Source organism: Phascolarctos cinereus, unplaced genomic scaffold, assembly GCF_003287225.1.
Source record: "Phascolarctos cinereus isolate Bilbo 61053 unplaced genomic scaffold, phaCin_HiC Scaffold_5;HRSCAF=322, whole genome shotgun sequence".
NCBI lineage: Eukaryota > Metazoa > Chordata > Mammalia > Diprotodontia > Phascolarctidae > Phascolarctos > Phascolarctos cinereus.
Genome location: NW_027555958.1, coordinates 276,615,217 through 276,628,805, shown reverse-complemented (window position 1 = coordinate 276,628,805; position 13,589 = coordinate 276,615,217). Strand labels below are relative to the sequence as shown.

The following is a 13,589-nucleotide window of genomic DNA, read 5'->3' as shown; positions in this document are numbered from 1 at the left end:
CCAGAAATGGGACACTTGCGCCCTGCACAGATCTGTGTTCTAAGGCAACAAGTCAAGTGAGCTCCCCTGAGCATGACCAAACATGGTGAGAAAATCCCAGAATGGGGACCTTGAAAGCCCAAGAGGAAATAGCAGGCAGTGACCATGAAAGCCCTAAAGGAAACAGAAGGCAGTGACCAAAGACCACCAGCATGGTACTGTTCAGACAGAGACACTCCAGACCCAGTGGTTACGAATTTCCTAATTTTGCATTCTAATATGCCAGAGAGGACCCTGAAGATCTAGCAATCAGAATCTCAAAAATATATGGAGTCTAACACAGGGAATGTGAAAGTCAGCTCATGAACCCCAAGGAGTACCTGTTGGCTCTCCCATTTGACTGTGCTTTAGAAAAATCTCTTTAGAAGCTTAATGGAGGGTGGATTGGCATGGATTAGAAAAAGTCATCAGCAGGCTTTTTCAATAATCCAGGTGGGAGGTGACGAAAGCCTTCACTAGAATGGTGGCAGTGGAAAAGGAAAGAAGGGATCATATTCAAGTGATGTTGCAAAGGTGAAATTGACAGGCGTTAGCAATAGACTGGATATGGTAGGAAAGAGAGAGAGTGAAGAAAGCAAGATGATGTCTAGGTTACAAGCCTAAAGGACAGGGAGTATAGTATTGCCCTCCACAGTAATAATGAACATAAGAAGAGGAATAATAGCTAGCATTTACATAGTACTTTAAAGTTTGCAAAGCATTTTACAAATACCTTATTTTCTCCTCATGACAATCCTGGGAAGTAGGTACTATTATTATCTCTATTTTACAGATGAGGAAACTGAGGTAGGCATATGTTAAGTGATTTGTCCAGGGTCACATAGCTAGTAAATGTCTAAGGAAGGATTTAAATTAAGGTTTTCCTGATTTCAGGTTCAGCACTCTTTCCATTGCACTACGACTGCCTTTTAGGCATCTAGAACTGGATTCCAATAGACATCTTAAATTCAACATGTCCAAAATTAAACTCACTCTTTCCCCCAAAGTTCTCTCATCTTCTTAATTTCCCTATTACTTTTGACGGATCTTCCCAGTCACCCAGGGTTGCAACCTAGATATCATCTTTGACTCTACTCTCTTTTACCTGTCCCTATACCCAATCAATTGCAAGTCCTGTCATGTCTTCCTATGTAATATCTCTCATGTATGCTTTTTCTTTCCTCTAACAATGCCATCTCCCCGGTTCAAGCCCTCACCATGTCACAGTTGGATTTTTGCAACAACCTAATGATTGGTCTCTTTGACCTAAGTCTATCCCTCCACTCCAATCTCTCCTCCGTTTAGTTGATCTTACTGAAGCACAAGTCCAACCATGTCACCCCAGCTCCCACTCCTACCCTCAACTCTACTGGCTCCCTGTTACATTTGAGATCAAGGATAAAATCATCTATTTGTCATTCAAAGCTCTTCATAACCTGGTCCCTTCCTACTTTTCCAGTTTTCTTATACCATACTCCTCACAACATACTCTGATCCAGTGACAGTTCTCCTTCCTGTTTCTCACATACACCATCTACTCCCTGATTCTAAGGATCTTCACCAGCTATCCCCCATGCCTTGAATGTTCTCCTTCCTCATCTCTACTTCTTAGCATCCCTGACTTTCTTCCAGTCTCAGTTAAAGTACTACCTTCTGCAAGAAGCCTTTCTTAATCCTCCTTAATCCTGCATTCTCTCTGGGACTGCCATGAATTTATCCTGTGTATATCTCATTTGTACATATTTATTTGTATATTGTCTCCCCCATTAGATTGCAGCTCCTTAAGAGCAGGGATTGTTTTTGCTTCTCTTGAGTATACCCAGTGACTGGAAGATAGTAAGTGGTTAAGAAATTCTAATTTAGTTGACTTGATTTTATGTGACTCAATGAGATAACAAGAAATTTTAGATCTAAATTAAAAGACTGAAAAAATAGAAGAAAATATGAGATACATGATACAAAAAACAATTTACTCAGAAAACAAGTCAAGGAAAGATAATTCAAGAATCATTTAGACTTCTTGAAAACCATGATTTTTTTAAAGCCTGTATACTATACTTCAAGAAATCATAAATGATAACTACTCACATCTGTCAGAACACAGGGCAAAGGAAAGACAAAAAAGAATCCATGGTTCACTCCCTGAAAGGAACCCCAAAAGGAAAAGTCTTAGAAATATCATAAGCAAAATCCACAGCTAGCACATTAAAGGAAAAAAAATACTACAAGCATCCAGAAAGAAGCAGTTCAAGTACCAAGGAACTACAGCTAGGAGCATAGAAGACCTCAGAATTTGTATTAGAAACTTCAGGATATCATGGAATACAATATTACATAAAAGAAAAAGATACAGTTTACCCTAAAAGAATAACTTATCCTGCAAAGCTGAATATAATCTTGGGGGTGGGAGGGAAAAGATGTATCTTCAAGGGCTGAGAGGAATTTCAAGCATTTCTAATGAAAAGACTAAAGCTGAGTAGGAATTTTAAAGAAACAAAGAAACCTAGAAAGGGAGGTATATTTCAGCAACTGAGAACAAGTATTTCTTAAGAGCCTTAAGGTATTTGCAGGGTATCTGAGGGAATTAACATGAAAAAAAAAGTCCATGGGATAGTTCAGTTCTGAAGGTTTGAAGAAGGGAAAGAAAAAGGAGAGTAAAAGGAATACAGTAAAAGAAAAGAGGAAGCAGGCAATGAAATTAGCTAGCTTTTTATGACAACTGAAGTACATGAGAAGAGGAGGGTAGGCATGGAAGAAGGGGGGGGGGAAAGCAGAGAATAAACCTCATTCATCTGAAATAGACAAAGGAAGACTATATGAACACACACACAGAGATCGGTGATTTTGGTGTAAAAGTATGAGAGACTTGCCTGACAGAACCCACTAAGATAGTGGAAGAATGAGGAAATGGTAGTGCCCAGCTCTTTCCCACAACTGCTCCAACAAAAAACCTAGAAAGAGCACCAGACTAATTCCTGATTAGGAAATACAAAGAAAAATCACAATGAGGAACTTTACTAGCAAGGGAAGACAGAGGTCTGTATAAACTACAGACTGGGTCCAGCACTACATCAAACCTTCTACTGTTGCTTAGACTTTTGAATATGTACTAGAGGGAGAAGAGGTCCTGAATCCATCAGAGAGAGGCCTAATGTTGTTCACAGAGCAGGAAGAAAAAGGAGCCAAATGGCAACTCTGTCAGTAGTACCCCCAAGGTGAGTCCCAGATCCAGTGGAAATAAGATCTGCACCTAGGGGTGGTGGGTCAAGCAAGGCAAGGAACAGTTATACGACCAAGACTATGTACTAGGCATGAAACAGGAATGAAGCAAGTAACAGATGTGCGTAGGTGTGTGGCTGTTACCTGGCAGTGTGGTCTCCATTTCACACACCGCCGCCCCCCGGCCCCCAGATTGCTCTGAGGCTTACAGCTAAGGAATAAGGATATGCTAACAATAGTGTTGCAACTACCATCCCTCCTAAATAAAAAGACTATTAACATTTTTTAAATGCACAGAAGAGAGCAGAATGAAGTTCATAAGGGAGCACAGACTAGCAAGACAGCTTGGGAAGTAACAAATTTTGTTATGCACTTTGAAAAAAACTGGTATAAAATGAAGTTTCAAGGTTCCAGAAGTCCTCTATTTGTGTTATATGCATTTGGAAATGCTCTTTTTGGAGTATCTAAGCCCACAATTTTATTTTCAAAAAATAAAATGAAATTTAGAATATTTTGGAAAACCATTAAGTTATAAAGATACCCTCTAGAAGAGGACAGACTTTGGTATTTATTGATCTACTAAGAATCCAACTTCTGAGATTTACTCAAAATCATTTAAAAAGAGCTCATTTAAAATTTGCAAAATGTTCTATTTATCTTCCTACTTTAAACTTAAAAAGAGAGAGAATGCAGGATAATGAATTATAACTAAATATTTTAAAAAGGTGGACAGAATAGCATACTTTTAAAATGTGTATTATAAATTGTGAAAATTAAAAGTTTGCAATGCAAATATCATATATGTACAGTATGGCTAAAGTTCTAACTCTGATCAATGACCAAACTGTAATTAGAAAGTCTAAAGATTTTCATTTTTAATAGCTAATATAAAGATTTATCATTTGGCAAATGTTAACATTATACACCTACTGGGGCAAAATATTTTTCCTAAATAATTTATTTTCCTAAACCTAGCTATTTTATTCAAATTTCATATTAGGAAGAAAAAGGCCAACATTAACCAGTTTCAGCTTAAACTATATACATAAAATTCTAGAATTGTTGAATTTAGGAAAAATGAAATGTAATTAAAATAACGCAATAGGGGCAGCTAGGTGGCACAATGGATAGAGCTTCGGCCTTGGAGTCAGGAGGATCTGAGTTCAAATCTCATCTCAGACACTAACACTTCCTGGCAAGTCACTTAACCCTGATTGCCTCCCCCCAAAAAAAAAATTAAATAAAATACAATAATGCAATAAAGAATGTTATCATAGAGTAAGAATTACAACACATTGTGAGGTAAGCCAAGGCAAGTTTGTACACATTTTCTAGATCGGAGTGGACTCTATACTGCAGAAAAAAATTCTTTCAGGAGTCCATACATGGTGAAGCAGCCAAGATTACAAATCACATACATGGGAATTAGGGGATGTTGCTGAGCAGTAGTCTAAGGAAGCATACATCTAAGAAATGTGTGGTTGTCTCCAATTAAAATACCATAATAAATAAGCTCTGTTTGAAAAGCATTTAGATATTTATGTATCTTTATTTAAATGTTGCTCCATAAATAATGTTCATAGTAGGAAGGAATTCATATTAATATTTGTAGAATCCAATAGGCATAGACAAAACTTTTAAAGATTCACAGGGTTTAGAAAACCAGTCAAAAAGCTCACTGACATATTCTTCCATGAACTCTAAGCAATGCGTTTTGCAAGAAACAGATAAAAAAAATATTCACTTTGATGATTCTTTTACTGTTGAACCAGTGGTGGGGCTCAGCAAAAATGTATCACTAAAATCTCCTAAAACTAAGCCTCTATGAAGATAAAAATGTATGAAGGGAATTTATTCTTTAGCTCTGGCTTATATATAAACAATAAATTATTTGTGTTCAGTACAGATAGAGCCAAAAACAAGGTTGCATTTTTATATAACCATAAGCCATCTCTGATTAAAGTACATTATTCTGGAGAAGCTATGAAATAGGAAGAAACAGCATACAATGAAATGCTTCTTGAATTTTTCAGCACTTTACCATTTATATGTACAGTCAACCTCACTTTAAGGATGCTTATTTTGCTGAATTCTGTACTAATACATTTAGCGAATACTGGGAGCTGCTTTGGAGAGCTAATGTTGTAACAGTTAATGTACTGCCAAGTTGGATTCTCACCTGAACGAACCAAGTCTGAAAAATATCTGGAAGAGCCTCCATTCCAAGGCTGACTGGGCTGTAACCAAAACAAAGGGCAAACAGCACCTGTGCTACTGGATGCTGATTGGCATTTAAATTCATTGAAGTTAAATAGTTAACAACCTTAAACCACTCCTTTTGAGCGTGTGTCTTGAGCTTCCCTATCAGCACTGTAATTTTGTTTTGTTTTGTTTTTTAAAGGACAACTGTTGGAGGAGATGTGGAAAAATTGGGACACTGATCCACTATTGGTAGAACTGTGAAATGATCTGGCCATTTTGGAGAGAAATCTGGAGTTATGCCCAAAGATCTGTGGAACTCTGTATGCCCTTTGACCCATCAATACTACTATTTGGTGTGCTTCCCAAAGTGATCATGGAAAAAGGAAGAGAACCTTAACGTGCTTATGGTGGCTCTCTTTGGGGTGGCAAATAACTAGAAATTGAGGAGATGCCAATCAGTTGGGGAATAGCTGAACAAGTTGTGGTGTATGATTATGATGGAGTACTGCTGTTCAACAGAAAATGATGAACAGATTAATTTTGGAAGAACATGGAGGGATTTGCATGACATGATGAAGAGTGAAGTGGGCAGAACCAAAAGAACACTATATACAGTAACATTAATATTTGAGGAATAACTGTGGGTGACTAAATTTTTCTGAGTATTATTATCAGTACTCAAATCAACTGCAGGGGACCTATGAAGGAAGATGCTATCCACCTCCACATAAGGAATTGACAAATGGAAGTGATGTAAATATGTGTCAAGTGGTAGCCTTTTCTAAAGTGGAGTGGAGAAGAAGGAAGGGAGACAGTTCAAAAGTTAAGACGTAACAAAAAAAAGAAAAAATCAAAAGTAAATGTAACAAAATTAAAGATCAAACAGGACTTGAGTGAAGAAATAAGGTACCTGTAATCTACCCTTTCGTGGAGGTAGGAAATACACAGATGTTATACATTATATGTGTTTTCAGACTTTTTCAATGTATTGATCAATTATGTTGACTTTTTCACCTCTCTAAAAAATTACTATTTATCATATGGTATACCTCTCTGGGATGGGGAGGAAGAGAGATACTTGGGATGCTATGGTGATGCAAAAAACAGAAAATATCATTTAAAATTATTTAAAAATAAATTATAGAAAAAAAGAAAATTTAATAAAAGAAATTATCAATAAGGAAACAATATACCAACAATCATGGGTAGCAGCTGAGAGAATTATAAGAATTGCATAAACCACATTCATTCCATGTTGTCACTCAATTCTGAAACTAGTTCCCTTTCTATTCAATTATGGGTCAAGTCTAATTTCTGTCTTGTGAGAAAAGTTTATTCAATTACGGAAAATGTAGAAAACTTAATTGCATTGTTTGAACCTTGCCCTGCATGGCTGGGAAGCTAGATGACTTCTACCTATTGCTTAGAGACCCTTGACTAAGGACCTCGGTTATGCTGATCAGAAACACGAGATCCAAAGAACAACCCATATGAATTATTGCAAAACTGGCTATGTATTGGTCAATCAGTCACTGTTTTTTTGTTCCTTTAATTAAATGCAGACATATGAGGAGGAGTAGGATACCTCTTTTCTGATTTCAGGGAATTTCAATTGTTTGTTCTCCCCCTCCCAACTTTGAAAGTTTCTAATCTTTCCTCCAATTGAAATCAAATCATCTACTCTTGCATCCCAGTTTATATCCTATAAAATTTTTTTAATGCATAAAAACCTATCATCCCCTGAACTCAGGGTCCAACGACAAGCTAAGGAGGCCCTGGTCCCAATTTGGTATACAAGTGGTATGTATTGCTTAATAAAACAATGCGCTTGGAAGCACGAACCTTTCTTTCCTCAGTCATTTCAGATTTTATGTGTCACACAGCTAAGTTAATTCAGAGAGATAATTTTCCATTTCTAAACAATTTTGGCAACAAATGAACAAATCAATGGATTAAATACACAACTAAAAAATTTGAACAACAAATCAAAATCCCCCTCAATACACTAAGCAACAAAGAAGTTCTTAAAATTAAAGAGATCAATAAAAAAAAATTTTGATTTAATATGTTAGGAGCTAGTTTTTTTAATAAAATAATAATAAATAACAAAGAATACACTCTAATAAAACATGAAGAGGAATTAAGAAGTCTCTTGATGAGGGTGAAAAAGGAGAGTGTAAAAGCTGGCTGGAAGCTTAATATCAAAAGGAAAAAAAAACTATGATTTTTGCAACTACTCCCATCACTTCCCGGCAAGTAAAGGAAAAAGAAATGGATGCAGTATTAGATTTTATATTCTTAGGCTCAAAGATCACTGCAGACAGCGAGCAGCCAAGAAATAAAGACACTTATTCCTTGGAAGGGAAGGTATGGCAAATCCGGACAGTATACTAAAAAGCAGAGATATCACCTTGCTAACAAAGGTCAAGACAAAGCTATGGTTTTTCCAGTAGTAATACATGGCTGTGAGAGTTGAGCTACAAGAAATGCTGAGCGTCACAGAATCAATGATTTTGAATTGTGGTGTTGGAGGAGGCTTTTGAGAGTCTCCTGGGTAGCTAAGAGATCAGATCAGTCAATACTTAAAGAAATTAATTCAGGCTATTCAGTGGAAGGTCAAATACTGAAGCTGAAGCTTAAATACTTTAGCCACATAATGAGAAGGCAGTACTCATTGGAAAAGACCGTGATGTTGGAAAAGATTGATGGCAAAAGGTGAAGGGGATGGCAGAGAATGAGATTCACAGAAAGTGTCATGGAAGCAATGAACATGAACTTGGATAGATTTTGAGAGATAGTTAAGGACAGAAGGGCCTGGCATGGTATAGTCCATGAAGTCACCAAGGGTAGGACAAGACTGAACAAGTGGACAACAACAACTCTCTGGCTTTTGTATTCTGAACTGTGCATCTAATCTGCACTCAAAAAAGAATGCTTTCCAGGATCTGAACTAAAAAAAAGAAATGAAAAAAAAAGAAAGATGTGCCTTTTCTCACTTTTTCCTTGTTTAAGCAGAGGAGCATTTAGTTGAAATGGTCAAAATAACTATGATTAAGATAAAATATCTGGCTATTCTCTTAGAAGAAGAAATTTAGTCTGGAATAAAGGGTGTCTAGGAATTCCCTTAGATTCAAAATCTGTGGGTTCACAGATTATTATTTTTCAGATATCAACAGCCAATTGGCAAGCTTTTTGTTGAAATAAAGATTTCACTATAAACTTTTAATATTTCCACATTACATTATCCATATATTTGGTACTATATTAAGATCATTCACAAACCTAATCCAGAAAAAAGAAACTGATCTACTTAAGAAATGAGAGAAATAAATTTATGTATGTACCTTAAAAAATTTCCATATATATTTCTGGATCACATAAGCAACAATATGGAAGACTAAACATGTTCTGCATTGTTCATGACCCCTCAAACCTCTCCAAAATAGGAATTACATGGAAGAAATCAAGCAATTTCAGCTGTGTCCAAGTTCTAACAAGGTAATAATTCAAGGAACTAACAATAAAAGATAATTCCTAAACTTTGATAGACTCATTCCAAAGTCCCTACCACCACCACCAGCAATACTCCTGCAATAGTGCTACATAAGGGTTTGTAACAGAACTTATGGCTTCAAAAAAAAAAAAGGCAAGAGTTTACTCAGGCTGGCACATCAATATCCCAGAAGACATGACAAATCCAAAAATCTGAGCAGTGTTCTACAAGAAATAATACAGGAAAACTGCCCAGAACTCCTGAACATAGAACAAAGTTTCAAGTAAAGAATCTACAAATTACCTTTAGAAAAACAAAACAAAACAAAACCCTATGCTGCAAACTCCAAGACATTTAAAAATGCCAGTGACTAACAATAAATACTTCAAATGACCAGAAAGATATTCAAATAAAAGTAAAGGAAATTCAAATAAAACAAGACTATTTTGCATCCATCAAAAACTGCAGAAAGGGATGGAACGATGTATTCCAAGGAACAAAGGAGATAAAGATGCAACCCAAGAAGACCTAACCTGCAAACCTAAGCACTATTGAAAAAAATGTATGTGCAATAAAAAAGAGGCATTTGAAGCGTTCCTAGAAAGAAGATTAGAACTGAGGATATTATTTAAATTTTAAACATCCTAGATAACAGACATACATAAAGGTAAATAAATATAACAACCAAGAAAAATAACAAAATAATAATGGAGAGACCATTAAGAGATTTCCTTTCAAAAACACACAAGGAGACAAACATGACAGTAGAATTCAAATAGAAATGATAATGCAGAAACAGGACTGGAACACTATGGACTAAACCTCACAATATCTTGCCTATAGTTGTATCAATATTTTAGCAGGACTAAATTACAGATGGGAGAAACATAAAAGGGAGAGAAAGATATAAAGGACATAAGGGAAAATAACTCCTGTAGTCTCTCTGTACGAAATGATTATTTCTCTCTGGTATTAATAACTAATTATTGTATTAGGACCAAGGTTTTTCCCCTTTTCCACTTACTCATACAGAAATCAACCAGTGTGGGAAATCTTAGGCAGAGAACTAGTAAGACAATAAAAGAAATTCTAAGTTTGGGCTAACAGATGCATTCCTGCTCATTGTGTTTGCTCAGACAGGTCTGGGAAAATGTGAATCCTGCGGAAATTGATAAGTCTCTTTGACCAAGATTTGGGTGACCTAAGTCATGTACCCCAAGACCCTAATTGTAATATAGCTCATCCTTTCACTGTAACATTCATTTGCTCATTAATTGTTAACCAATCAGAGTTGACTGCCACCCTGAGGAACACCTGTTCTTCCATGGGCATTTAAACTGAGCTCAACACCATGAAGGGTCTTTGGTCTGAGACAGCCAAATGACCATACTTTTATTAAAATACTGGCATTATTAATTCAATGATTAAATTACCCAGAAATTATGTCTCTTGAAACTAATTTGCAGATGCCACATTTGGAAGAAGAGAGCCTACAGCAGAACAGGTGAGGAGGAAAAGGAAGAATTTGAACCAGGAGGAAAGAAGGAGGAAAGATTGTTTCAGCAGCAGGAAGGGGTACTACTGATAAATGCTCCTGTGGGAGAAGAGAAATAGTCTATAAACGAAAATAGGGACCTTAAAAATGGTTAATCGACAAGGATTTGGTACTTCAAGAGACTGTTTTTCTTGACTCAGGAGAAGAGGACTGAGAATTCCCAGGGATAAGTCATAATCAGAAGAGTAGGAAGACACAGAGCAGGGAGGAGATTTTGAGGCAAACAGAGAACACATCACCATGGGGAGGGCAAAGGTCACATTGCATGATAAGGAAACTAGAAAAATTCCTACCATGGAATAATACTATCTTTCTCAAAATGTTACTATGAGTAAAGAACAACAGAAAAGGGGAACAAGGTCTACAAGGCAATAACATAGAAACTGTTACCAAAAAAGGAAGAGTATTTTATTTGACTCCTTAATTGAGAAGGGGGAAAAAAGAGAGGAAGAATTAAATAAGGTAAAGGAAACTAATAATTTAAGCAAAATTACAAAACTAGGGAAGGAGGTAACAAGCAGGATGGGAGGTGAAGTCTTTGAGGGTGAGTGGAAGAGAGTCAGTGTGAGTAAAATTCCTTAAAGTAGATTAATCTAAAATAATGGAAGAGACATTGTACTTGATTTATGGAGGAAGAGAAGGAATATCTTAATTTGTAAAAAATTAGAGACAAATGGAAAAAATAAAAGGCTAACTCATAATTTTAATATGAATGGCTTCAACAATTCAGTAAGAGTGAAAAAACAAAACCTCATAATATTTATACAGTAGCAATTTCATTTTACCACAGCATCAAAAATTATTTTACTCAAGGTGATCTTTAAAGATGTGCACACTGTTCTTTCATTAAGAAAATATCAAAGTCCTCATGTTCTAAAATTATAAGATAAATAACTTTAAACCTAAATGTTGCAGTGCTTATAGATACCACTGTCAATTAGTTGATACTGAATACTATTATATGCTCTAGTAGGTAATATCCAGGAATGCAAAATTAATAAATCTTTGATGTGCTACATGAACACACTCCTAAATTTCTATTCCAATGATTTCACATCATAAAAGAGAGGGTTTTCATAATGTCCTAAGAATCTCTACATCCTAATATTTTAAAAATCTGTCGCAACTTATGTATAAGGGAGCATCTGAAACCAATTAAACTCTCTTGTCTTATATTCCTATCATTAAATAAACAAGTAAATTGATTTTTTTCTTTAAAAAATTTTTGCAGACTAGTAATGAAAACCTGAAAATATGGTATTATACAGGAAACCCCACTCAAATGAAACCATAGCAAGATTCTTAGAGAAATATAAAGTGAATATACTAGAAATTTAATTTACACAGAAATTAAGCACTAGATCATTTCAAGGAAAAATTGCATTTGTGACACTATTAACATACCTGAAAGCCTCCTCCAATTTACGAATTTTCTTCTGAGAATCTCCTTTCTCTTTATCAAGTTCACTCTGGACTCCTTGAATCTATCATTACAAAAAAAATGTTAAAATTTTAACTATGAAATCAAAACAATGATAAGACATGAGGCAGTGCCAAGATGACTGAGTACAGGCAGCAATCCAGTTGAAATTTCCCAACTTTGCCCTCCAAACAACTTTAAAACTTTTCAACTCAAATTTTGGAGTAGCAGAGCCAAGAAAAGGTCAAAGCAAGACATTTTTCCAGCCTAAGAAAAGTTAGGAGGTTGGAAGGAGAGTTCTGTGACACCAGCATAGGGGCCAGGATGGGAACATGGCAGAAGCACCAGCAGTGGGCCTTGGAGGCAGCTGTATCAGCTCTCAGACCAGATTTGGTAAGGGGCAGGGAGTCAGACAACTGGTCAGAAAGAGATTACAAAGGATCTTTTGCCAGCATTGGGTATAGCTGGCACTAACTGGCAACTATATAATCCATATGTCATTTGGGGCAGGAGTTCCAGAGTGGAGAGGAGTGATTATTGTCAGTCACAAGGGAACATAAACCCTGGTCACAGTTCTAAGGCAGAGAGGAAAAATAGCACTTGTGGCTGCAGGACAGCAGGGTACCTGGGCATAGTTCCAGGGCTAAGAGGAGCACTACTGCCTGCAGCTGAAGGGAAGAAATGACCCTTCCTGGGTAAAGATCAGAGTACATCAGGAGAGCAGTGACCACACCCTTCCACAGATCACATCACTTTGAAAGCACTGAAAACTGGCAGACCAACACTCCCCCCCCCCACCCCCCCCCCCCCCCCCCCCGCCAGAAGTAGTTCTGAATATAGCAGAATGAAAAAGCCTGAAGCTTGGGACAGTGCCTCCCAACCCCTGGGTGAGCAGAGTTCAACTCTAACATACAGTTCAAAGTTAAGAAAATAGGCTGGAAAAAATTGAAAAAATAAAAAAGAACTTGACCATAAAAAGAGATTATGGTGGCAGTGAAGACCAAGACACAAACTCAGAAGACAACAATGTGAAAATAGCTACAAGCAAAGCCTCAAAGAGACAAATTCAAACTGGACAAAAGTCTAAAAATTATTTCCTGGAAAAGTTCAAGAAAAAGATAAGAATGCTGGAGAAAAAACTGGTATAAAAGTGAGACAGTTACAAAAAAAATTATGCAAAGATTACGCAAAAAAACTAGTGCAAAAATTATGCACTAAGCAACAGCTTAGTGAAAGAGGCACAAAAATATTGAAGAAAATAAAACCTTAAAAAACAAAATGTATCTAATGGTAAAAGAGGCAAAAAAATTCACTGAAGGAAAGAGCTTCTTAAAAACAGTATAGGCCAAATGGAAAAGGAGGTATGAAAGCTTACTGAAGAAAATCATTCCTGAAAAATTAGAATTGGGCAAGTGGAAACTAATGACTCCAGGAGACATCAAGAAACAATAAAACAAAGTCAAAAGAATGAAAAAAGAAAAAGGAAAAAATGCTGGAAAAACTGCTCACCTAGAAAATAGATCAAGGAAAGATAATTTAAGAATTACTGGACTACCTGAAAATCACGATAAAAAAAGAGAGCCTAGACCTCATATTTCAAGAAATTATCAGTGAAAGTCCTCAGATATTCTAGAAAAAGGGGTAAAACGAATTGAAAAAATCCACTTATCACCTCCCAAAAG

At 36.2% G+C, this 13,589-nt stretch overlaps 1 protein-coding gene across 1 annotated transcript in view; it reads right to left on the bottom strand.

Moving 5' to 3' along the window:
- Nucleotides 1–13,589, bottom strand: part of CEP112 (centrosomal protein 112) — a 460,933-nt gene that overhangs the window by 303,808 nt on the left and 143,536 nt on the right. Inside the window, 1 exon segment of the mRNA XM_021000956.2 lies at nt 11,892–11,971. Coding sequence (XP_020856615.1) covers nt 11,892–11,971 — 80 coding nt within the window.